Raw genomic sequence first — 26521 nt, forward strand, 5'->3', positions numbered from 1 at the left:
AAGATGGGATAGGGTCACATAGGTTTTACTTTTAAATTTTTACTAACTCTGAAATGGTGTTTTTGACATTTCCTTGTACCTAAAAAAAAATCTATTCTCACTTTCTGTGTTCTAAACTGAAACTCACAATTCTTGAATAGACAAAGAAAAAAATTGAATGTCATTTTTTTTTTAGAGTTGGAGAACTCAGCAATACAAAGTAAATTAATAGAAAAGTGTTTATAACTGTTAAGCTATCTTACTGTGGGTTCTGGGAAACTGACATTCAGCAAAGTCACAAACTTAGGATAAAAAATTGAATGTAAAGCAGAGAATGAAGTTTTATGGTCACACTTTTTAATTGAAAGATCCAATTTTAGTAAATTCTCCATTTAGCGGAAGTTCTGCAAAGAGTTTCCGTTATGATCTGATATTTCTTGATATATAACTTGGGCTTAATTCTCAGGGAGCTAATGGACAAGGAAAACCAGACATGGGTGAGTGAGTTCTTACTGCTGGGGTTATCCAGCGACTGGGGGACTCAAGTCTCCTTGTTTGTGCTGTTCCTGGCCATGTACTTACTGACCGTCCTAGGGAATCTGCTCATCATCCTCCTTATAGTGCTGGACAGCAGGCTCCATACACCCATGTACTTCTTCCTCAGCATCCTGTCGTTAGTGGACATCTGTTACACCAACAGCACGGTACCCCAGATGCTCATCCACTTCCTGTCAGCCTGGAAGTCCATCTCATTTCACAGATGTGTGATGCAGCTGTACATCTCCTTAGCAATGGGCAGCACAGAGTTCTTCCTGCTAGGTGCCATGGCCTATGACCGCTACGTGGCAGTGTGTTACCCTCTGCACTACATGGTCATTATGCATGGAGGGCTGTGCCTGGGACTGGCTTCGGCCTGCCTGACTGCTGGTCTCACAAACTCACTAATGCAAACCGTCATGATCTTCCAGTTACCCTTCTGTCATAAGGTCATCAATCACTTTGCCTGTGAGATGCTGGCTGTGCTAAGGCTGTCTTGTGTGGACATCTCCCTCAACAAGGTCATGGTGGCCATCTCAGGATTTCTGGTGATCATGCTTCCCTGCATCCTGGTTCTCTTTTCCTATGCTCACATAGTCGCTGCCATTCTACGTATTCGCTCTTCCCAGGGCCGACGCAAAGCCTTTGGGACTTGTGCTTCTCACCTCACAGTGGTTTCCATGTGCTTTGGTACGGCCATATTTACGTACATGAGGCCTGTGGGCAGATCCTCAGCAGGGCAGGAGAAGATGGTTGCTCTCTTCTATGCTGTAGTGACCCCAATGCTCAATCCCCTTATCTATAGCTTGAGGAACAATGACGTGATTGGGGCTTTGAAAAGAACATTGGAGAAACTGAAAGAAAAAACTGGATGAAAACAATTTCTTCTTTTTTTCTAACAGTTCAACAAAACACATTCTAGATAAGTAGGAAATGATGGCTATGCACTTTCTTCTTAAAATGTCTTTCAAGATAGATTATATTTTTGTGGCATGCTATAGTTTTAACTATGTATTGATAAATCAAAAACAAAACCATAAACAAACCAAAATGCCCTTCATTATTGGTCTAGATTCTGACTCTATTCACCAAATAGACCGTAAGCTTCTTGCGGTAAGGATATGTAGATTTTACCGAATGTGTTTTCTGCACATTAGAAATGCTATTGACTTCCCGTTGCTTGCACAATTCATCATTTAATACCTTCTTCACAGTTTAAGTAGCATTTTCTGAACAAGTATAAAGAAAAACTTGTTCAGTTTGGGATATTAGAAGATAAGTTGTTTATTAAAGTCTTAGGTAGCATGTGAACATGAAGACCCTCCTTGAACAAAAATGTTATCAGAAGTTGTTAGATTCTGGGAGAGCATGAGTCAGTTTTCTCTAAGAGCTAAGTCCCTAGTAAGCAAAACACACTCCAGTGGAAGTCCACAGGTCCAAGAATAAATGGGCAGCGTAAGACTTAAGATGTAAGATGAAAAGAAGATACAAGTCGGGTTGGCAAAAAAAAGAGGATCTGGATCTGGGAAGATTTGGGGGAGGTGTGACTATGATCAAAACATGTGACACAAAATTCTCAATGAACTAATGAAAATTACAGTAAATTTCAGGTGCATGTTTAATAGTTAGACTCCTCAGTTTTACAGACATTTTTTGTACAAATCCTTTGTTATTTTTTATGAATGAACTCATTGTTTTTATTGCATTCTTTATTTTCACTTCTCTCTTGCCATTTAGAAAACAAGTCTACTATAGTAATATGTTTACTCTAGTAGCCATGACTGGAATTTCACAAACATAATTTACTACTTCATTCTTTGCTTTAGTCTTTATGCTCAGTTTTATATTTTACAATTTATCCATAGTTCTAGTCAAATACTACAACTGTTTAGGATAGTCCACAGTATTTATATTACCTCAGCTCTTATTCTTGGTGGTATCACTCAACTCACTAACAACATGTTGGTATTAAATCAAGTCCTTGTATAAAAGTTTCTTTGGGGCCCACATGTAGGAATCAAGTTGCTAGAACATGGACTGTGCTATCCAGAATGGGATTTTATGTCTGTACCCTTGCTTCAGTGTATGTATTCTTTATGCATGCTCAACCTCACCAGCTTGATTTGAACTTTCAAAAAAGACATATTGATTACTGATCGTTCCTCTCCCTTGGTAACGTACGTGATTTCTTCCCCCTGCCAATTAGGAGAGCCAGTCTGCAGTGAGAAGACATCTGAGTCAGTTCCAGCTATACATTTCGAAGTCCTGTGTCTAGAATGTGTGGTGTCTTCAGTGATAGGATAGGGTCTTGTCTTCTGGGAGGCAACCAAGGGCATTAGCAATATCTTTGGGGGGAGTCTCTTTCATTCCCCTCACCAAAAATTCCAATGACAGTTACCCATCTCACCCCCAGATGAACAGCTACAACAAGGGCATTGTATCTCCTGGAACTGGTGTTACAGGTAGGATTGAGCAACCAAGGGATTATGCTTTAGTACACACCTGACCACGTGAGCCAAAACTTAAACCTACCAAGTGGCTCTGCACTTATAGCTAGCTCTGTCCTGCTTCGGTCCAGGAGAGGAGAACTAAGCCTTACTCCCATAGAATTGATCAGGAGCAACATTTTTTCTGTCCTGTCTCTGGACGTTTGCTGAGCCTGTGCTGTTTCTACTTTGCCTGTCAGTTTCTCAAGCGCTTGCTGTACAGCACCCACACCTCTGCATGTCATAAGCACAGGGTTACTAAGAAGCCCTGTTCACCTTTCTATTGTTTGGTTTCTTTATTTTTTAAGATTACTCATGCCCTATGAGGAAGTACATGTGCAGGGGTTGGACTCCATGTGTAGCTGGACTTTTGTTTGAGTGCTGACTCAGAAATAATTACATGGAGACTTGTTATTAATCATGAAAGCTTGACCTTAGCTTAGGCTTTTTCCTAACTAGCCCTAATAACTTGAATTAACCCAGATTAATCTATTAAATCACATGGCATTTCTTCTCTTCCATCTTGTGCCCCCTGTGTCCTCTCTATATCTCCTGTTGTCTCTCACACGCCTAGGTTCATCCTCCTCTTCCCGGGAAATCCCACATATACCTCCTGCCTAGCTCTTGGACATTCAGCTTTTTATTAAGCTAATAACAGCGGGATATCTTCACCCAGTGCACAAATATCCCACAAGTTTACCTGACAGTGCCAGTAAGAAGTCAAACCACACTTGGGTTGGTAGGGCCACAGCAAGACTGAGGCTATGACAATTTTATTGAGAGCAGTCAGACTTTTTTTTAATTCCCTTTTCAGAAACAGAATATGGGTGGCAATTGGCAGGATCAATACAGTTTGAGTTGCCAGGATACAATGATCTTTGCAAGTTATACAGGGTACACAAGATTAATGTTAAGACCAATTGCCACCTCAAGCTTCCATGCTTACTTAACTTCTAAGGGAACATACAGAGAAACACAAAGAGGCCTGAACACTTCAGGAACTGAAAGCAACAGAGTGCCCCAGTAGCTACTGACTGTAACCTGAAAAATCTCTGATGCATGCCATTCAAGGCAGCTGGGCCAGGTCAACTTCACAATTTCATGCAGAGAACAACTTTTGAAAGCTGACTCCTTTTACCCACTTGTTTTAACAGGCTCTTTATGATTTTCACCACTCTGCATACCTGGGCCTGCTGGTCCAAGAACTTCTCAGAGATTCTCTTAGCTCTGTCCCCCACCTCCTAGTAGAAGTACTTGGGTTGCAGATGCAAGCTACTGCATCTGCTTTTTGTCAGGTCCGGAGAGCAAACTCTAGTCAGTCTTGTGTGGCAAGCACTTTTAATGTTTGAACCATCTTTTGGGTCCCAGGACACATTTTTGAAATATATACCAATTTAGTTGATTGTAAAATTTTAACAAAAGAAGAGTTATTGTCAATACAAAGCACAGTTCTTAAGTTAGATGGAATGAGAGATAACTTATTCTTCGAGTAAATATGGATGACCACAGACCATGAACACAGACTTAGGTTAGGCTAAATCACATGTTCCAATGTAGAAACAATTTTATGAAGTTTTACAGTTATAAACAAAAAGAAAGTCATAATTCAAGCATCTTAAAAATACATTTGTAGAAATATTAGGTATATAGGTTGCAACAAAATGACAATTTCTGCTTCATAGGCCTCTTCCATCTAATGGTATTTTCTGTTGTGTTGACAGAAACTAGTGACCTCTTAATAAAATCCAAAACCTTTTGACCTGTTAGCAACAAAGATGGTGGGACAGATTAAGATGCAGGTCATGAATGACTATTAAGGAGTTTAAAGAAAGCCAAAATAATTTGAAACTGGACAGGCAACATTGTAGATTTCCACAATAATAAAACTCTTTTTAAAACAACACTTTTATTAATTCTTTGAGAATCTCCTACAATGTATTTTAAATGTATTTACTTTCTTTCCCAAACTCCTCCTGTAGTTACCATCTCCACTCTTACAGCCCTTCTCACTCAGTATTGGGATTTAGTCTTTTTTCTTCTGCACCGAGTCCAGTTTCTATGTTCCTGGTAATTTTGGGAATGGCACCTGCACTGGTATGTGGTCAGTCTACCAAAGGTCATATCATATTATTAAAGAAAGCAAAATCTTCTTCTCCCAGAACTATCAAATATCAATAGCCCCTCAGATAGTGCTAAGATTTTACACCCACTATCCACCACCCCAACGCTGGGATTTTGTATAGCTGAAGCTTGTGTAGATCTTGTGCCTGCTGTCACAACACTGTGAGTTATGATCTCTGTACTCCCTATCCATGAAGATCCCAGAGCCTTGGAGGGAGAGGTAGGGTAAGCTTGTTCCATTCAGACCTGAGTACTTCAGTTACTTTCTCTGCACATTGACCAGTTGAGGGTCTTTGTGTTAAATGCCATCAAGGAGAAGATTCTCTGATTAGGACTAAGAGAGGCACTGATGTATAGTTTAGCAATAAGCCATTATGAATCATCTTAATACTGTGTGCATTTAATAGAATAAAATATTGTGTTGACTTTCCTTTAGCATCTATGATCTGTCTATCCATAAGTTCTTGGTTCTTTTAGCAATGCCAGGTATGGGTTCCATCTAATGAAGTGGGCCTTAGATAAAATCAGAAAGTGACTGATTACTCCTATTATGTCCATGCCGTTATTACACCAGTGGGCCTGTCTTATTTAACTAGTGATTGTTGTAGCTTTAAGGGTTCACAGCTGGAGGAGAGAGAAAGAGAGGATTAGTTTTCTCCTATGGCACCTTCCAGAACTATGAAAGCTAGCCAATACGAACGAAGCTTCCAGGTGAGTACAAACTTGATTTCTTCATATTCTATGACTCAAGTATGTGGTATAGTCAATGAAAAGATCTTACCATCAAGTTCTGGAAGATAGTCAAGAGACATGGAAATGGTCAGTGATGCTTGGGCTCTGCACCATTAAACATTACTGATAAAGAATCTGCCTATTCCTGTTACTGAAGTTTTTGGTTTTTATTATGAGGTGTCTAGTTTATGTACTGTTTCACTATTGTAGAGCAACTCCATTAAACTTCATTCTTATTATGCATATGTGAATATTTTAGGTAGTTGCTGTATTTGTTTTCCATATTTATCTTTACAAAAGTCTTTAATATGAGTAAACCCACTCCATATTCTCCCCTTCACCTTGCCCTCCCATCTGCCACCCTTCTCATAGTCACTTGACCATATAGAATTGCTTACACAGGTGTGGTTTGTTCTCCGGAAACTTCAGTTCATCACCATTAAGCAAGAGTTACCAAATAGTTTTTGCTCATTAAAAAATAAGCTTTTTATAAGAATGTTTCAATCATATTTTCCTCTCATATCTCTCCTATCCCTTTTCCATTTGTGCTCCTTCTCCAGTAATTTACCTTTTACATTATATATATACATACATACATATATACATATACATATATATACATACATATGTATATGCAACTTTATGTATTTGTGGGAACTCTAGGGACCATAACTTAAAGAAAACATATAGCATTTATCTTTCTGATACTGGATTTCAGGGTTAAGTCATATGGGGATCTCCTATTGCATCCACTTCCCTGCAAATGATAAGTAAATTTAATGGTGAAAAATTACATTTTGCATACATACCACACTCTCCTTGTTCATGTATCTGTTTATGGACTGCTATGTTGGTTCTCTAGCTTAGTAATTGTGAAGGGTAATGCAAGTTTCTCAGTGATATGTTGACTTGGATTCTCTTAGAAAATACCCCAAAGTAATATATCTAGGGCATATAGAATATCTTTTGATAATTTTTAAGAAGCCTCCAGTTTTGTAGTGGTTACATTATTATCTGTTTCTATCACAAGTGGATAAGGTTTCTGTCTTTTTACATCTTAGCCAATATTTGCTATATAATATTTCAATGACTGTCAATCTAACTGGGGCTAGATTGAATCTCAGTGTAGTTTTATCTGTATTTTTCTGGTGGATGACAAAGTTGTCTATTTCTTGTATGTTTATTGGCTTTCTGTATTCCATCTTTTTAGAACTCTCTGTTATTGCATCAGCCCTTATTGATTACATTGTTTGATTTCTTTTTAGTTTTTAAAAATTCTTTGTCTATCCCAGTTATTAATCCTATGTGTGATATAGAGCTAGAAATTATTTTAATTTCACTTTGTAGGCTCTCACTTTAATTAATAGCTAGGTTTTCTTTATAGAAGCTTTGTAATTTTATGAGGCCCCTTTTGTTAATTGGTGGCTTCATTTTTCTTGTCACTGGAGTCTATCCTTCAACAATCACTAAATTATAGTAAAAAAATAAGAGATCAAATGATAAACTCACACAGTAAAGAGAATTATAAATAGAAAGTGTTTTAGGAAAAATATAAAGGGTACTTTGGAAGTAGGGAGAATCTTTTCTCTCCCTCCATCTCTTTTCTTTCCCCTTTGTTCTCCTCTCCTTCCATTTTCATGACCCTGGACTGACTGTCTCTGCTATGTCTGTTTCTCCAGGTTCAGCACTAGTGCAATGTCCTTTCTGTGCAGACTTTATCTTATCTATAGAGCAAGTTCTTGAGGATGGTTCTTGGACCATTAGCCTCACTTTCAAGATTTCAGATTTCTTGTCACAACCCAAGTTTACAGAGAAGAAGATGAGAAAAATATTACCCATGGAAGCCTCTACTCTGCTAGGGAAGAGGAAGGACAAAAGTTTCTCACTTCTATGAATTTCACCGCACAGAACTTACCATCTTCACTAGAGCAGCCACATAAGCTTGTTGCACTTCGATTATAAAGTAAATTTAATAACTTTTAAACCATGAACTGGTCTGTCTTCCCTAAAAAAACAGCCAAGAATCAATATCCTAAGAAAGTTGATGAATGTGGTGATAGAACCCCAGACATAGAGAACAGATCAAGAGTATGTAACATATTATAAGGGATAAGAGTAAATGATTTATGGCTCACTCTCACATTATCAAGTTACACACAGAGAACAGATAGATGACCTGGATTCCCCGAACTGGTCCTGTTGGACAAAGGAGGAGAGAGACAGTTGAGCTGGAATGAAGAAGTAGAGTTCTACCCACACTTGCATTCTCATCATCTAGGATAGACTATGAACCCTCAAAAGTGAAAACACTCAGAAACAGAGGTTGGTCCCTTGAGAAATTAAATTTTGGCAGGTCCCGTGTCTTGCTCCAGGGACAAGGACAGCAAACTTCTAGTTGTAAAGTTGAAATGCTTAGGGTGTTAGGGTGCAGAAGTAGCCAGATATGGGAGGATGGGAGAGAAGAGACATCTAATAAACAAAGCATAATTGGCCCCTGGAGATTTCCTTTCCTAAAGTTTGAGAAAGTTACCTATTCCAAAGTCACTGTCTTCAAATTCTAAGCATTCTCAGCTTTGTCACCCTTCAAAGGCATAGGGTGGCTTGCTGAGCTCTCCAAAGGTGAGTTGGGAAATTTTTGTTACTTTAACACTCATTTATTAACATTAAATTGCCCAACTGGTATGTTGAAACTGATAGCCTTCCCTCAATTCAAGCCTTAAAGTATGATGTTTTGTTAGAACAGTCCCCAGTTAACATTGGTCCTCAGACACTAGATTCTAGCTCTTCAAGTCAGGAAGCCAGTGAGATAAGAGATTCCAGACTGTGACAGGGTTGAGTCTCTTAATAATCAGCTCTCTCTAAAAATGCTTCCAACAACAGCCTTGTCTAGTGCTGATAAGAATGCCATGTAGCTCCTCTAGGAAGTCTCTACCATTGTAGGTCGAAAGTGCTGTGTAGCTGGTATGAATCTTAAAATATTCTTATAATTTCGAGGCTTGGGAAGCCTTGGCAAGTGGCTGTTGGGGTGACTCTCTGGCCAGAAACCTAGAGTCGTTGATGAACTCCAGGTTTCACTAAGAAACTATGAAAAAAACCAAGTTGAGCAGCACTGGAAGACCAAAAACTGAGGTTGCTCTCTGGCCTCCTCAAACATACAAACACACTCCAACATGCACATACGTACACACACACACATAATAACTATATGTATTTCTACTTGAAATATAATGCGATTCTGTCATTCTTATGACTGTGTTCTACTTAATGCTCATTCTCTAAGTATTCTGGGACAGAAATGGTGCAAAATGATAGTATGACAGCTGGGCAGGTGCTGGACAGGGTGGTGGGGGCAGTGGCCACGGAGGCAGAGGACTGCAGCTTATTTTTATTTTTTTTCTCATACCCAGTCTCTGTCCTTTGCCTTGTATTCTCTCTGTGTTATACTCAGTGTGTCTGCTTTGATCTGTGTTTAGCTTTTTGCAAATCTGTTCTCAAGGCTAGAGTGAAGGATATGCACTTATGATGCAGTGCCCTTGGAGGTCAGAGAGGGAGGTGGATTCTCTGATGGAGCTGGAGTTACCTACAGTCCAAAGCCAGCATGTGGGCGCTGAGAACCAAACTCAATCCTCTGCAAGAACAGCAAGCGCTTTGACCTCTGAGCCATCTCTCCAGCTACTGATGAATTCTATCTTTTGGTAGGAAATTTGGGGCCTTTTGTAAAGATAGTGGAAAAACAAAGAATTTCATATGTTCAGTTGACTCTGAAGCTGTCACTGTTCAAAACTGAGGATTTTTGATGTCTGTGCTTATGATTTGGAACAGAAGTTTCAATGTGATAAACTTGAATTCTAGAAAACTTTCGTACAAAGGACTCAACATAACATGTAAAGAGGAAATAACAAAACCAAAACTATTAGAAATTCTGGTGTATAAAATTAGACTTTAACAATACATAAAATAGGCCTGTGTCTGTCAAGTGACATCCAAAAACTTTTGAAATTCTCTCACAGAAAATATAGGCTTCTAATTCCTCTCGTGGGCAGCTTCTCAATAAGTTCCATCATTTAGTTATTTGTAGTTACATAGATGCCTTGGTTTTCACAATCACATTTTTAGAAGTAAAACATATCTAATTTGGACAAATAAAAGATCACGCATAAATCACTGGGAAGTACACATTCACGATTACACTATTGAGCAAGGACAATAAGTCTTTAAATGAATTTTCTCCTTTTGAAAATGTTTTGCAGACAGCTGAGGAAGCATCCCTTGTTTGGTTGTTGTTATATTTTATAGTTTTAATTCCACATTGTAGAAGCATAAATAACATAACTAAATGAGCAATTAACCATTCATTTATCATTTTATTAATAGATTTTGATCTTTGACAATTTCATAGAAGTATGCAATGCTTTCTGATTACTGCCTCTACTCTATCTCTTTTCTCTTTCCTACCCCTTAAACCTTCTTTCCCCTATAGATCTGGTTCCCATATTCACGACTTGGGCTAATGTTTTGTGTCCCACAGAGTTTAACTAGGGTTTTCTGCATGACCACAGGTTTGGAATTATCCATTAAACTTTTCTGGCTTACCAGCGGGAATTAAGTTCCCCACTTCCTGGATTCTGTTAGTTGCCAGTAGTTCAGTGGTTTGCAGTGGGGACCCTGAGCCTCCTCTGCATTCATGGCTAAAAATGAGGCTGACTCACATGAGCCCAGTACCAGCAGGTGCAGCTACTGTGAGTTTCATGGTTACTGTGCTCATGGTAACTTTAGAAAGTGGCATCTTGTAGCCTTTCTTCTTATCTTCCAGCTCTTATTTTCTCTGTGTATCATCTTTTGCAATATTCGAAGCCTTAAAAAGACCTTGTTGAAGGATAAATCAATGGTACTTTATTCCCAGCATCTTGTACAGCCATGAGTCTATATTCACTGCAATGAAAGGCTTTTCTGGCTATGACAGAGTGTACTCTTTGTGGTATCAACACTGATACTGGAAGGTGGTTTGGTGCCCTATCAATTTAGCTAAGAAGCCTAAAGTCAGGCATTAGGGACTATGACTGAGAAGGTACCAAGCATGGATTTCCTTTTGTGGAGTGACCCTCAGATGCAGCCATTCTTAATATATATGTGTCTTCCCATGTGTAAAACCCTGGGAGTATGTGGAGTCTTCGTAGAAAGGACTATTGGTTAATTAGAGCAGACTGATGGTTTATTGTATAACAGACAATACAGGGAGAATTATTGGTATTCCTTCAAAGAACAGGCCACAGTACAAACACTTTTAAAGTCATTTATCTTAGACTGGTATGGTTCATGTTTTATTTGTGTTTTCAATTATTGTTTAAATCCTATGGCTAACAAGTAAGCAAAAGTAACTATTTTTTCAACTACATGTTGGTAGCAATATATATTCATACAATTCTATTTAAGAGAGAGTGAAAGGATTTTAAAATAGCAGGATCGCAGATATCGGGAACCATTCTCTAATGAGGGAAAGATAACATAAAGGGAAAAGGGAAAACATTTCCACATTAAAGAAATGTACTTCAAATCTTTAGGTATAGACTAATGACCCTAGACAGGTTAGCTGTATTTGATTTTTCCAAAGTTCTCTTGATCACCAAATAGACCCAACAATAGGCCTCAGCACATATTTGCTGAAAACGTTAAGAGAAAGGAGCCATTTGTAAGGAACAATGTAGGCTGGAAGGATGGATGAGTTTTGTATTAAGCTTTATTTTGTAGTGTGTTTTCTTCAGCTGTTGATGGCTCTCTTAGAAGTATTAGAGAGGCAAGAGTAGACTTACATCTTCATAAGAAAATATTGTAAACATCAGTGGCCTTTCATTACCTAGTACAATGGTTTTAGAGTAAATTATCTTTTATCTTGTGTAAAATGCAGTGAATTTTCATCAAAAACAGTTTAAACATAAAGAATAAGTGTAACAGAAATTTATAAAAAAGGAGCGACCATTGCTGTTTTCGTAATATTGTGCATTAATTAATCTTAACCTAAACACCTGTAATTGACGTGATATCTAATGAGCATTCCAAAAGTTCCTAGGCTGAAAGTAGTCACAATCACAGAGACATGATGGGGCGTGGTCGATCAGTAATTAAACTTTAACCAGACTAGCTTAATATAAAAGATATATCTTTAATAAACAGAATAAAAGAAAACTTACATCAGAGTCCCAACAATCCAAGAGCACAGGGGCCAAGAGAGGGCGGGGAAGCACACCCGCCAGGTTTAAAGGTAAATTTTTGCCTTAGGGCAACATGCCTCAGGGACAGAATGTGATTGACTGAATTCCCCTATCAGAGACACCTGTGTTGGGCACCTTTCTGTAGTCAGTCACATTGTGACTGCAGAAGCTATTGGGATATCCACCCTAGTGTACTGTTGCAGGACCCTCTTTGAGATCAAGGGACATAATCTTCATTCTTGGTTAATAGGTCACTTTCTCCCTTCTGTAAGCAGGAAGGAAAGTTCATTGTGGAGTCAGAAGTTGCTAGTAGTTTGAGATGTTTCCTTGTTGTATTGATTGGCATTTCCCTAACAGCCATGCCTTTTTTCACATTCCTGTTGGCCATTTGTCTATCTCCAGAGAAAAGTCCACTGGATTCTTAGTAATCATTTGACAATAAGCTCTGATTACTTTGTGTTTCCTTTTGTTTTTGAGTTGCAGAATTTTCCTGGAGGACACTCTGGACACTGGCTTGCAGGTGTTTTGGCCCATTTGGTTCTGCTGGTTGATTTTGCATTTTGTCTGTTCTCTGCTTTGATGTCCAGAAACTGAATAAGCTGCTAAAAGCAAACCATTTAAAAAGCGGCACGATAATTTTGTTTCTTTGTTGTTCTTACTGTGTTTTTAGATAGGCCCTCATATTATAACCCAGGATGCCTGGAACTCAACAAGCAACCTAGGTTGGCATATAACTCATGGCAAATCTTCTGCCTCAGTCCCCAAAGTGTTAATATTACAAACACAAGCTACCACAGCTGGTAAGAAATGTCACTATAACATATGTTCTATGGTTAGTGTTGCGTCTTCTACTCTTCTCACTGGTAAGAATGAATCCCCTTTCTAGTGGAAATGAATAATGTCGTCATTGCAAAATATTATTGCTCAGTAGTAACACAGCATTACTGGACCCTTCATTAAATCCACCTCAAAGGCATATGGAACTTTTTTAGCTATTATGTAGCACCTGAGTCTTGAAATTGACATTTGGAATTGCAGTGGATTGCCTAGAATGGTGACATATATATATATATATATATATATATATATATATGTATATGTATGTATATACACATATATACACACACACACACACACACACACACACACACACATATATATATATATATATATATATATATATATATATATATAAAATGTGTGACATAGTGGCCCTCTACCTGACACTATTAAAGTCAAAGTTGTATAAAATAAGCTTCGTATTGCTTGGTGATTGAATATATAAGAAGATCACTTAAAATACCCCAGGTTCTACGGATGGTTTCTACTGTGAAGGCATCAATAAGGCACAGTCTGAGAACTCTACAGGAGAAATCCAGTAACGAAAGTAAAATGGAACTGAAGGTCATCTAGAAGTGGCTCACAAAACATTTCCGATCACAGAGAGGTGAAATACTAAGTATTACGCATTACTAAATACTAAACCAAACAAGATTTTAAACCTAAAACTACTTAATTTTTTGACCTTTAAGGGTAGGTGCTTCGGGAAAAGAAATGATGTCCCAATAATATGAATCAAGACGATCTTGCTTCTTTTCTCCTTAATTTTTCATGGCTCCATTGCAGCTTATCCTGGCCTTCCGTGTGGATGACCTTAAAATTCACAAGTGTCAGCTAGCAGCATGGTTGGAAAAAATCCCTTCCAGTCCTGAAATTCATGGGTCAGGAATCTGCCAACCAGACATGGGTCAGTGAGTTCATCTTATTGGGGTTTTCCTGTGACTGGGGCATTCAGGTCTTCCTTTTTGTCCTGGTCCTTGCCATGTACTTCATAACAGTTGTGGGGAATTCCCTGATTCTTCTCCTCATTAGGTTGGACAGCAGGCTTCACACCCCCATGTACTTCTTCCTTAGCGTCCTGTCCTTAGTGGACCTTTGCTATGGGAATAGTATTGCCCCACAAATGTTGGCCCACTTGGTTTCTGCCAGAAAGCTCATCTCCTTCAACGGCTGTGTTCTCCAGCTCTGTATCTCCTTGGCACTGGGTGGTTCTGAGTTCTTCCTCCTGGGAGCCATGTCCTATGATCGCTATGTGGCAGTATGCTACCCATTGCACTACACTGTCATCATGGATGGAGGACTGTGTGTGGGGCTGGCTGCCAGCTGCTTGGTGGCTGGTTTCTTGAATTCACTGATGGAGACAGCCATCACCTTCCGTCTTCCTCTGTGTCACAATGTCATCAATCACTTCGCCTGTGAGACCCTCGCAGTGCTTCGGCTAGCCTGTGTGGACATTTCTTTCAACAAGGTCATGGTGGCTATCTCGGGGTTTCTGGTAATCATGCTTCCCTGTGGCCTGGTTCTTTTCTCTTACACTCGTATAGTCATGGCCATTATGCGCATTCGTTCTACTCAGGGACGTCACAAAGCCTTTGGGACCTGTGCCTCTCACCTCACTGTGGTTTGTATGTGCTTTGGAGCCACAATCTTCACCTACCTCGGGCCACGGTCGGCCTCCTCTGAGGACAAGGAGAAGATGGTTGCTCTGTTCTATGCTGTGGTGGCTCCCATGTTGAACCCTGTCATCTACAGCCTGAGGAATAAAGAAGTTATGGCTGCTCTTAGGAAACTTGCAGAGAAATTAAGGTAGCAGAATGAAGATCTTAAGAAGTCTGGACCATCTATCGTCAAAATCAAACCAGAGAGCTGATAGATGTAGGTAGAGCTCCTACATTTTACTGAGGGAAACTGATCAATGTACTCACATCATCGTGGTCAAAGAAGCTTCTACACATGCTTAATAAGATTCATCACAGAACAGCACCAAACACTTATATATCGGTTATCTATGAGATGTCCCTTAAGATCCTCTCCCCTCTGACATACAATGACTTGGATCTTGTCAGCCTATTTCTGAAGAAAGGATGAACCTCAGCTTTTCCAAACACACGGGGCCTCGGATCCTTGTTCTGTCTTTTATCAGCTGTGCTCTCTGGCAAGTTACTGAACTATTTTATGTCAGAAATACTGTTTGGCTAAATATAGAAATGTACTTAGCTTCCAGAATGGCTACAAACATTGGGGCAATTTACATTAAATGCCCTCCCACCAGCAGTAATAGGAACAGTTCAGGCTTCTCCCTCCTTTAGGTGCCCTAAATTGTCACTTAATTCAAAGGCCTACTTACTAACCCAGAACAAACCACTCTGTTTCACCTTCAGAAGTTCTGGACATAAGCAGCTGGGCTTCTTGAGATGTGGGCCCAGCGCTGATAATTCTTGCCAAAGAATAAAATTTTCCATCAATTATAAATAAACAGCATGAATGCATGACTTTTCTGTTTTGTAACTCCAGTTCTTGTAAGAATGGAGTGGGTTCTCTAGAGTTTGTAATTAGGAATCTTTCTCAGAGAGCCTAAGAAAATTTCTGAGAAAAACATATCCTTTCAAAGAATTCATGCTGACTTAATGTTCTGTGAAATTTCTGTTTGAGGGGGCTGGAGAGATGACTCAGAAGGCCCCTTGCAGAGAATTGGAGTTCAATTCTTAGCACTCATGATGCCTTCCAACTTCCTGTACCTTCAGTCCCAAGGCATCCAACAGCTTGTTCTGGGCTCCAGAGATATTGCTCTCACAAGCACAGCACGTCCACTCCTGCTACATGGATATGTGGTCAGAAAGAAAAATAAAATCTTCAAAATTGATGTGTATGTACGTCTGTGTGTTTATGTATGTAGGCCCTTATGTGTGTCCGGGTTAAGGAGTAGGAACATGGGCTGTGAAACAAATTATGAAAATTTAAGTTATTTATAATGTAACCCAAAGTGATTTGAAAGTTAGAGAAATTTATAGAAGGGTGCATTTTACTTTTGCATCAATTTAGGGAAATAACTTGGAGCTCATGCTAAGCTGATCAATATAACCATGCTTTCTTTTAATTCACTTCAAACTTCCTCATTTGTTCTTAAATAGTCTCTACTCAATATTTTTTCTTATTTTACTGTAAATATTATATTCATATTGTATGTATATTTTAAATTTATATGTATATTTGTTCCTACATAAAACTGTAGATATTTTGTGGTTACTATCTTATCCTTTTCCTACTCTAACATTCTCTCTCTCTCTCTCTCTCTCTCTCTCTCTCTCTCTCTCTCTGTGTGTGTGTGTGTGTGTGTGTGTGTGTGTGTGTGTGTGTGTGTAAGCCAGAGAAGCTTTTTTTTTTCAGGAAGCTTTTTTTTTCTTCCACTATGTTGGTTTTAGGGTTTGAACTCCAGCCATCAGACTTGGCAGCAATTGTCCTTGTCTGTTGAGTCATTTACAAGTCATATATATATATATGAGTTTTCTGCTGAAAATAAGCACCTGATTGTTGTTTCTGAAGATAAAGACTATGATCTTGCATGGCGAAAGTTTTAATTTTGTATCATACAAACATAGGGTCTTGTCAAACACACGGTGTGTAATGTTAAGTTGATAAATATTACTGACTAAAACATTAAAGTCCTGGTATTTTGTCACTGTTCAATGACTTTTCATGCAATACTTTTATAATATAGAAGCATTCCAAATTTAAGGATCTAGGTACGACTACTTTCTACTCTCTCACTGTTTCTCAGAGTAGGCAAGATGGCTCAGCAGACAAAGGATCTTTGGCTTGCCACCAAGCCTTTTTGCCAAACACTGGTTTTCAGAACCTCATAGTGGATGGAGAAAATGGACTCCATCAATGACCTCTACATGGATGTCTTAATACAGGCACTCACTCACATATGCACCTATTTGTGCACATACATGCTAAATGAATGTTTAAACAGCTTTTCATATTATAGTCAGTAGGGTTTTGTTTTGAGAGAATACAAATTGGGGGGAGGGAAGTGGAAGTAGATGTGGGAAGAGCCACGGGATTGAATATGATCAAAATGAATCTTATATATGGAATCTTCAAAGAATTAATACAACCATTATGTTAAAAGTGTCTCCATAGTATCCTATTTAAATTTTTATTAGAAAATGACTTCAGTTATTATTATGCTGTACATTTAAGGCTATTAGTATTAAATAAAGTATTACATGTTACTAAAGGCCAATTAAAAGCTTTAAAAAGCTAAATTCTGTGTAATAGGAGAAAATATTTAACATTTAGAAAAGGAAGAATGATATTTGCAAACTTCTATTAATTATCATTCTGGGTCTTCATGGCTTTCTCAATTGTATATAAACACAGAGATAGTTTACAGTCTGTTTCCTAGATCTATCATTTTATTATTTTATTCCATTGCTAACAGGAAGATCAAATCTTTATACACAGGAAATATGACTTTGTATCCAAGAGTAGTGTTTTATCACTACTCTGACACTGTTGTTTTCCTCCAGTCAGTAGGTCTGTTAGTGAGGCAAACCCTGCCTCAGCCATGAAGAATTCTGAAGTTAACGGGCTGCAGTTACTCAGTTTGCTTTCTTTTCCTTTACAGATACTTATTTCTTTATCTATATATTTATTTGTATGTGTACAAGTGTGTTGCTTGCGTGTATGTGTTTCCGCTAAGTGCTTGCTCGCTTCTCACAGCGGTCAGAAGAAGCCATCAAGATCTCCTGGAACTAGAGTTATGGAGAGCTGTAGGTCGTCATGTGATCCCTGGGAACCAAGACTGGCTCCTCTGCAAGAACAGCAAGTTCTCTTAACCCAGAACCATCTCTCCAGCCCTTTGGTTTTCTTTCTTACAGTAAAATAACTCTGTAAAATCCACCTATCTTCAGTAATAATCCATATGTCAATATTTACCAATGTATATGTTCATCCTGTTTGTTACTCCCATATTTGCTAACTATGTAATCAATATGGCATATTTGATATTTAGTTAAATACATAAAGGTTTAATTACATTAAAATTAAATATTTTAATGGTTCCCCACTTGCAATTAGCAGAAATGATCTTATTTGCTACCATGACTTATGTAGCACAAGTTGTAGCAGGTCTTAATAACAAAAGCCTGGAGTCAGATATAGGGGAAAATACTGAGAGATCAGAGAGACAAAGGAGCCAAACCAGTCAGTCACCTTACTTACTCAACTTCCCAGCTAAGAAGAGACTGAGTTCTGTTTCCTCCTGACTTGTCACTTCCCCTCTCCACCCAGCCATATCACTTCCTGTGTGTCTGCACAGACCTCCAGACCTCTATGATTAGCTAGTGGTTAGCTCCGCCCTTCTGATCTTCAAGCAAGCTTTATTTGTATAAACAAGATATCGCCATAGATCTAAGTGTCCTGCATGTTCTGTTCCCTACCTGACTCCATAGTATGTGTCTTCCTAGTAGCCCTGGCTGCCTTTCATTTCCCTCCACAGCAGTTTCTTCCTTGCTCCTTCTGTTCACTTTGCGAATGTCCAAGAGAACAACAGCCTGTCTCATGTAAGCAGCAGCTCTCAGGAGGTCTCTATTAAGACTTTCCTCATATTGCTGCTTCCATGGTACCTGGAAGAGTACTGTGCGCTGTCGGCTCTTCAGCAACATATACAATTTCTCAGGTAACATCTCCAAATCAATGAGTTAGGTGATATTCCTCTTTACAGATAAGTCAGGAGACTGTAGAGATTGTCTTATGTTGAGGTCTACATCACTTACAAATCCATGCCTTTACTAACACTTCTCTCTTTCATTGCAGTGGTGCCTCATGTGAGATGCTTAGTGCTTTTCTCTAGTGTGGAATTTAAAGAGTGATCTCACCCTGCATCCTTCTACAATTATTCTCAATGGTGTTGCTCTGATGGACTAAAGGGGATTTTTGCTGATACTGACTAACAACTCACTCACTTGTGAAGTTACCAAGCCCCTAACTGATATAAGACTACGTTAGTTCTATTCCCCAGTATCTTTTAAACTCCCTTTCCCCAGAATAAAGGAATATTTCAGTGGCAAAGGCTTCATGATAGCCAAAAACCCTTTTGAGCTCCTAACCAATTCCTCTGCAGTTAGAACCTATTGACAAACTCATTGATTCTAATGGTTCCATTTCAAACTATAATTTGATTGAAGAATGTTTTCTTTTTCATTTAAATTTGTGTCATATTTTATATTTTCATTTCTACCTCCACAAATATCTCCAGATCCTTCCTATCTTCCTAGTAACCCAGCTTTAAGTTCTTTATCTCTCTCTTTCAAAATAACTGCACAAAACAAAAAGCAAGACAAAATGTTCCATAACAAAACAAACCAGAGAAAAAAAGTCCAGCAAAAGAAGCATAGAAATTGTTTTGTGTTAACCAGCTACTCTTGGGCATGGAGCCTACACTGGCACGTAGTTGAAATTTTATTGAAGTTCTTTAAGTGAACACCATGTTATTCCAAACTGAGGGAAGATATTTACATTCAAAACAACCTTCAAACTCCAGACCATAGTCTAAAATAATATGAGTTTTTGTAAAGTTCATTTAGCTCAGAAAAAGAAATCACTCTGTTCCATTTTAGAAAAATCCAGGTTAGTTAAAACAGAGGATCTCTTTCACCATTTAATAGGACCCTCTAAATACAGAAGATGAAAGAAAAAAATCTATTCTTAGAGGTTATGTAAATCCAGGGCTTACTATTTTCTATAACAGCTTTCATAAAACATCTATCTACTTTTCCTGGGTAGAAAATAAATGTAGGAGGATATAGACATTTTCAAGGCTTATGAGCCATACATAATGATACCCAGTTGCCTTGTTATTCCAACACCCATTCTTAATTGACAATTTAATCTTCTGATTCTGACTTTTACACTGTTACTAACTCTTGTATTCATATGTGAAACTCAACAATATACCTGACTATTAAACTACAAGGCTAGCTGACATTTCATGTATATTCCCAAAGTGTTAGAGGTTGATGCAACCTTTTCAGAGGGTGCTATTCAGTTAAAGTAGAGCGATGACTCACTGTTGAGATTCATCTTCTCAGGAGGTGTCCCCGTGCCAAAGGTTGTACACATTGCAGAAACTCATTCACAAAGGTTTTAAGGGCCTCATGGATATAAATATGAACTAATCTTCATCCCCAACCATCTCCCTTATTCCTTTCCTCTCCCTCAAACAAAAGTCAGTTAAGGGGATTTCTAAGATATTACAGAAAGTGGATCCTGTATTTCTTCATTATAGTTCAAGGTTTACATGAATTACCTAACTCATATTGAGCTGAAACTTAAGGTTGGACAGAGGAATCAGATACTATATTTGAGGAGATAAAGGAGATTCTACTTGGTCCACCACCTGAAAAGTCATCCTGAGAATGAATGCCCAACTTTCTTTTGTTCATGAAATACATAAGAATGAATCAGGAGTTATTCAGCAACATGGAGACTGGCATGGCCAATTACATAGCACAGCTAGCAGGTTGTTCCTGTTGCTATTGGTTACCTCTCTGCATGGGAGCAATTGTAGCTATTGGTAAAGCATTATAGGTTGTAAATGAGACTTTTATGACTTATTTGTGCACATTCTTATTCTATTGAAGGCTTATTACATTCCAGCAAGGCTTAGTATCTATCTGCAGACAGATTGAGATCTTATGAAACTCCTTTACTGTGTCCTTCTAAAGTAACTAATATTTAACAAAATATCCTGAATCTCACTACTCTTATTCTTCACCAATCTTCATAGTCTTCATATTTCACTCAAAAAATTTACAAAAATACCTAGGAATAAACATATTAAAAACAGTAAAATACTTCTATAATAAAAGATATAAACATTTTAGAGAGAAATTATTGGGAGATGGAAAGACTCCCATGTTCATAAAACAGCAGAATTAATATTATGAAAATAGCCCTATTATCAAAAGGAAACCATAGATTAAAAGTAATTTACATCATAATTCCAATAATATTCTTCATAGAATATCCAAAGAAGTCCTGAGCAAAAAAGAATCATAATGAGGGTATCGCAATGCTTGATATCAAATTATACTAGTAGTCATAATAGACACAACATGGTGCTGGTGAAAAGTGGACTTATAAGCTAGTGGAAGAGAAGAGAAGACCCAGAAACAAACATGTAAAGCTACAGCCATCTGATATTTGACAAGATGACAAAAATGCACATTAGAGAGTACACAGCTTCTTCAACAAATGATGCTGGGAAAGCTGGGTCTTCACTCACAGAACAACAACACTCAACACTGTCTCTTGCCCTGTACAAAAATAATCTCAAAATCAGTCAAAGGCCTTACTGGAAGTGTTTTCAGGGATTGGAGAAATGGCCCAGCGGTTAAGAGCACAGGCTGTTCTTACAAAAGACCTGGGTTCAATTCCCAGTGCCCACATGGCAGCTCACTACTGTCTGTGAGTCCAGTCTCAGAGAATCCAGTGCTTTTTTCTGAGTGGAGCCAATTCTGACCATGATGCATAGACATGCATGGAAATAAAACATCTGTACACATAAATAAATAAAAGATCTTTAAATAAAAAGGGAGTGTTTTCTTCAATGTGTAGATACAGGAAATAAAGCCAATAATGGAAAAAGGGGATTGCATGAAAGTCAAAAGTTTCTGTTCAGCAAAGGAAACAAATAGCCAAGAGGACTTTCCACAGAATGAGAGTAAATCTCTACTAGATATACATGTGATAGCAGCATGCTACATACAATGTATAAGGAACTCAGATTCCTAGCTATACATATGACAGTTCAGTGCTGCATAAATGCACAAGAAACTCAGAAACCTAAGAAAAATAATAACATAGACAAACAAAATGAACATATAATTCTAAAGAGATAATTTGTAAACAGTCATAGAAATATATAAAAAATGTTCAGCACCTTTAGTCATCAAGAAAATGCAAATCCAACTTGCCAAAAGATTCTGTCCTACCCTGGTTAGAATGCTGGCCATTATGAAAATGAATGTCAACCAACACTGGTAAGAAAATGGGAGACAGGGAATCCTTGTTAAGTGTTAAAAAGAGTGTAAACTAATGCAAAACTTTGGAAATCAGCACGAAGTTTCTCTTTCTCTCTCCTTTTCTTTTTTTTACGTTTGTGGGGACAGCAGGGTTTCTCTGTGTAGCCCTGGCTGTCCTGAAACTCACTCTATAGACCAGGCTGGCCTCCAACTCAGATCCATCTGCCTCCCAAGTGATTGACTCAAGGGCATGGACCACCACACCTGGCAACATGGAAGTTTCTTTCAAAAACTAAAAATAAAACTAGCATTTCCCTTGGAATACATTAAGTAATGATAGTCACCATATTACAGAGACACCTGTGCATCTCTGCATATTCACAGCAGCTGAGTTATAGAGCCTGCCTATGTTCAGACATTTATCTGTCCACAGATGACTAGAGAATGGAATCGTGGCATATGCACACAGGACTTTGTTCCGCCATAAAGAATTAGATAATTCTTTTTGTTGCTGTTGCTGCTTTTCTTTTGTGGGGATATGAGTGGAACTAGAGGTCATCATATGAAAGAAAATCAGCCAGACCCCAAAGACAAATACTGTATGTGTTCTCTCATAATTTTCTATAGTATATCTATATGGCATGAAATTATGAGCATGAGCGTCTGGGAAAGGCAACAGGGCATAGAGGAGGGATTATGGGGAGAATGAAGAGATCATTTGTAGCAAATATGGACTAAACAAGGCTAGGTCTGTTTAGACCGTTCTTTCACCTTTCAAAATAGGACCAAGACAATGAAAGGGCTCTGAAACCTATTGCTAATAAATATACACTGATTTGAAAAATTTCTGCTGTCTGTTTGCTGTGAACAGACAAATTACCATCCCATCTCTTAGAAGGCAGGGAGTACCTAGTCTCTTGATCATATGGAGATAATGGAAAGCCTATGCCCAAGGCTATCTCAGTCCAATAGATGGCATCTTTTCTCAAGTATTAAATCCCTGATGGATTATTCATGTTGCAGTGAGCATGAACACTCATAGGTTTTTTTTTTCTGAACTGGGAATAGAACTTAAAAATTCCTGCATTCTAGGCAAGCTCTGTACCACTGGGCAACAACCCCAGCCTTATAGGAGGTCTTTAATAGGCAAGAGAAAGAAAGGGAAATCACCTGGCTGGTGCTTCAACTGGAGTTGTAGACCTTCTGGTGACTGGTGTTTCTTTACCCAATTCTGACTTTGTGTTGCTTAAAGAACAGAATGGGTGGCAACCAATATTGGATGAACAATATCAAGTCAAATTGACTAAACAGAACTGCATTTTATATTTCTTATGTGGTCAGGGCCAAGTAGCTGACCAGTATTCTCTGGCTGTGTATGATGATTTGTTCTTTAACACACAGAGGTTGACCCAAAACTAATATGAATTCATTGGAAGCCATCTCCTAAAACAACTCATATAGTATAAATCAACTGCCAGACCTACCTGAGAAATAACTCTCCCAAGGAAAGTCATTTCCTTCAGCTTCTGGGTCTGTTGAAATATGACAAACAAACTACCCTGGTGTCATATTCACTAAGGCAAAAAAAGACAAACAAACAAACAAAAACTCTGTGTGTTATCAGTCATTTGCAGTTTTCTATTTATGTGGAAGCTTTTCTCTTATAGAGCATAGCTGCAATGGTTATAAAATACTATTATGCTCTTGGGGCTCACCGGCTAAGGGTCACAGTGACAGAAGACCTCAGACTTCCGGCAAAGAGTTCAAACTGCAGGGGGGACTTGGCCTTTACTCCATTATTTTCATCCTCAGTTCTAGGATTCGTGAATACACTACCAGAAATCCTGAAGTCTCAGTTCTCTTAACTGATGGAAATTTGCCAGGAACCAAGGTTCTGTTCCTCAAATATACTCTTTCAAGGAGCAGTTATCAGGTTTTATAGCTATTTCTTCCAAATTGAACCATTTCCTGGTGGGGAGAAGAAGAGGCTCACAAAACTTACAAGAAACTTCTAAGAACTCACAAGGAATTTATGAGTCACAAGGCTCTGCCCCGAGGTTAGAGGAGCAGTAAGAATTGCAAAGGGGAGGGGAACCCTTTAGGGAAAGTGCCTGGCAGTTTCATAGCAAATGCTCTTGTTTCAGCTTTTCTGAGCCACCACCCATGCTGGGTGGGCTTTTCAAGTGATGCAGATTTCTGGGATATACCAATGTGATTGTCAGTAATTTCAATAATCATATTTGTTCCGGGAAGTAGACTGGGATGGGTTATTTGCTTAGCCTGTCATTCATATAGGCATCTCTTTGCATTTCCTTGGGAAATTTTACCAACTTATTCTTTTTTTGTAGAAACAAATTGAAGGAACTAGGCAAGGGACTTGAAGCTATTTCATAATACTAAATCTTTCTGCAACGTATTCCAAGGAAAGAAATAGCATCATACAATCTTTATACTGGTGATTATATACAAAAGTGCCACCCCATAAACAGTCTTTTACATTTCATTTAAAAGAAGCATATCAAGAATTGCTAACTAATCATCTGCTTCTTTACTAAAATAATTTGACTCAGGTCTAATATTTCTCATGTAGAGAAAGCTACCTCATTAGGGCAATGCCAAAGACTCCAAAAAAATTTCAGTAAACAGCCCACAATACCTGACAAGATCAGTCAGTCCTTAGATGTAGATTTCTGGGGTCTGTACTTACAATCTACTCCTTCTCTAAATATTGTTATATGCTGATGCATTTAACTTCAGTGTTTTCCGTCAATAGGCCAATTACATGCTAATTTCTACAAAACAAATACAGCTGTTGGATTTGAAGCCAATTTTTTGTCTAGGACTTCTTTTTGTGGACATTCTCATAGAAAGGAATGGCTACAGAACATTTCAAAAGTATATTTAGTCTGAAGGAGACATTTCCTATAATCTTCTGATCTTACTAACTGTAATCCCTTTTGGCAAACTGTAAATAAATTACTATTTGACCCCAACGAAATTACATGTTTTTGTGTGATGCTACTAGAAGTTATCAATCATTTGTGTCTTGAATGTTTTCTAAAGACTCGCATGATGAAGACATGGGCCTTACTTTGGCCCTATTGAGAGGCAAGGAAGCTTCTGAGAAAATACCGACTGGTATTGAAGTAGGGTCACCTTTGGGCAAACAATAAAAGGACCTTGCAGCATGTAAGATAAAATAAACCTTTCCTTCCCAACTTGCTTTTGATCTTGGTGACCGTTACAATAGCAGAAAGCAAAATATAATGGGGGAATAGGCCACTGAGCCCTTCCTGTTCCTCTGCTTCATTGCTGGCATGTGAGGAACAGACCCTTTCTTCTACAGGGTTCCAGCATAACGAACTGCACAGCCACAAGACCAAGTGTCCATGGACTGATGCCACAAGCCAAAAGGAGCCCTCCTTTGGCTTTTTGTTTTGTTTTGTTTTAAAGATTTGTTTATTAAGCATCCAGTGTTCTGTCTGCCGGCCAGACTGGATGAGGGCACCAGATCTCATTATGGATGGTTGTAAGCTATCACGTGTTGCTGAGAATTGAACTCAGGAACTCTGGAGGAGCAGCCAGTGCTCTTAACCACTGAGCCATCTCTTCAGTCCCTTCCTTTTAATTAGCACCATGTTTTGTCACAGTAATGCAAAGCATCAAAGAAAGAATGTCATTGAAAAGTTCACAAAAAAAATCCCAGGAATTTTAAAAAAATTTTTTGTCGATTTAGGTGAAAATAATCTCTAATTGTAGGATGGGTTTTTGTGGCTTCTTGCTACTTGTTTTTAAGGTCTAAGGATCTTTTAGTTTCATAGCAACATAATCTCTCTAAAAAGGTTCGACCATACACAACTTACCAGCATGAATAGCATTCTTCTGGACACCAGTCCCTTAAAACAATCTTAAAAGACTCCGATTGCTTGTGACTGGTAGTAAATGACAGCCAGTATCTTACCTGGGAGCAAATAATGGAAGCCAGTGAATCTGTGATGCCATCTTTGTCCAATCCCTCTGACTGGACAGACTATTGTTCATCCACTTTTCCCTGAGATCAGCATTTTTGTGTTGGTTTGGTACTCCTCCTCACTAACTCCCTACTTTTAAAGACTGAAAAAGGGGGGCTGTGTTTCAATCTATGACTGTTTCATTTCTGTGACTTTCATATATTCAGAGGTCAAAGATTATTGCATACGTAAACACATTCACTCAATATTTCCAGCAAATCTTGAATGGCAGACACTAAGCCGGAAGCTGAATAGGGAGCTGGGGGTTGTGGGCAGGGTTGGAAGGAGGAGATGTGAGAGGGTTAGAGGAAGAAAGAGAAAGTGGGAGTAAATATCTTCATTTAAAAATTAATTAGAATCCAGTGGATGTGATCCTTCATGGGGCAGGAATGGTGATACAAAAGCCCTGGGGGTAGGAATTAATTTTGTTCACTAACATGTAACAGTTTGCATTATCTTTAATAGCCGAAAGACTTGGTTGAATTCTAAGATTGAAGACAAGTTCCATATGTTCATTCTCACCATTTATTCTCAACTGAAAGTCATAGGCAAAGTGTTAATCAAGCATAGGAAAA

The 26521-nt window shown here is 38.4% G+C and overlaps 2 protein-coding genes across 2 annotated transcripts; both read left to right on the plus strand.

Annotated features, from left to right (window-relative positions):
• Nucleotides 1–452: 452 nt before the first annotated feature.
• LOC146889662 (olfactory receptor-like protein OLF3) lies at nucleotides 453–1391 on the plus strand. The gene has a single exon (XM_085683553.2). The coding sequence runs from the start codon at nucleotides 453–455 to the stop codon at nucleotides 1389–1391; it is 939 nt and encodes a 312-aa protein (XP_085539679.1).
• A 12390-nt stretch (nucleotides 1392–13781) lies between these two features.
• On the plus strand, nucleotides 13782–15419 carry LOC146889663 (olfactory receptor-like protein OLF3). Its single transcript, XM_085683619.2, has one exon. The coding sequence runs from the start codon at nucleotides 13782–13784 to the stop codon at nucleotides 14712–14714; it is 933 nt and encodes a 310-aa protein (XP_085539745.1). The 3' UTR covers nucleotides 14715–15419.
• The last annotated feature ends 11102 nt before the right edge of the window (nucleotides 15420–26521 follow it).

Source organism: Myodes glareolus, chromosome 25, assembly GCF_982192425.1.
Source record: "Myodes glareolus chromosome 25, mMyoGla1.1, whole genome shotgun sequence".
Lineage (NCBI taxonomy): Eukaryota > Metazoa > Chordata > Mammalia > Rodentia > Cricetidae > Myodes > Myodes glareolus.

Excerpts from the sequence above, each read along its gene's own strand:
- LOC146889663 (XM_085683619.2), top strand. The coding sequence starts at position 13,782 with ATGGGTCAGGAATCTGCCAACCAGACATGGGTCAGTGAGTTCATCTTA.
- LOC146889662 (XM_085683553.2), top strand. The coding sequence starts at position 453 with ATGGACAAGGAAAACCAGACATGGGTGAGTGAGTTCTTACTGCTGGGG.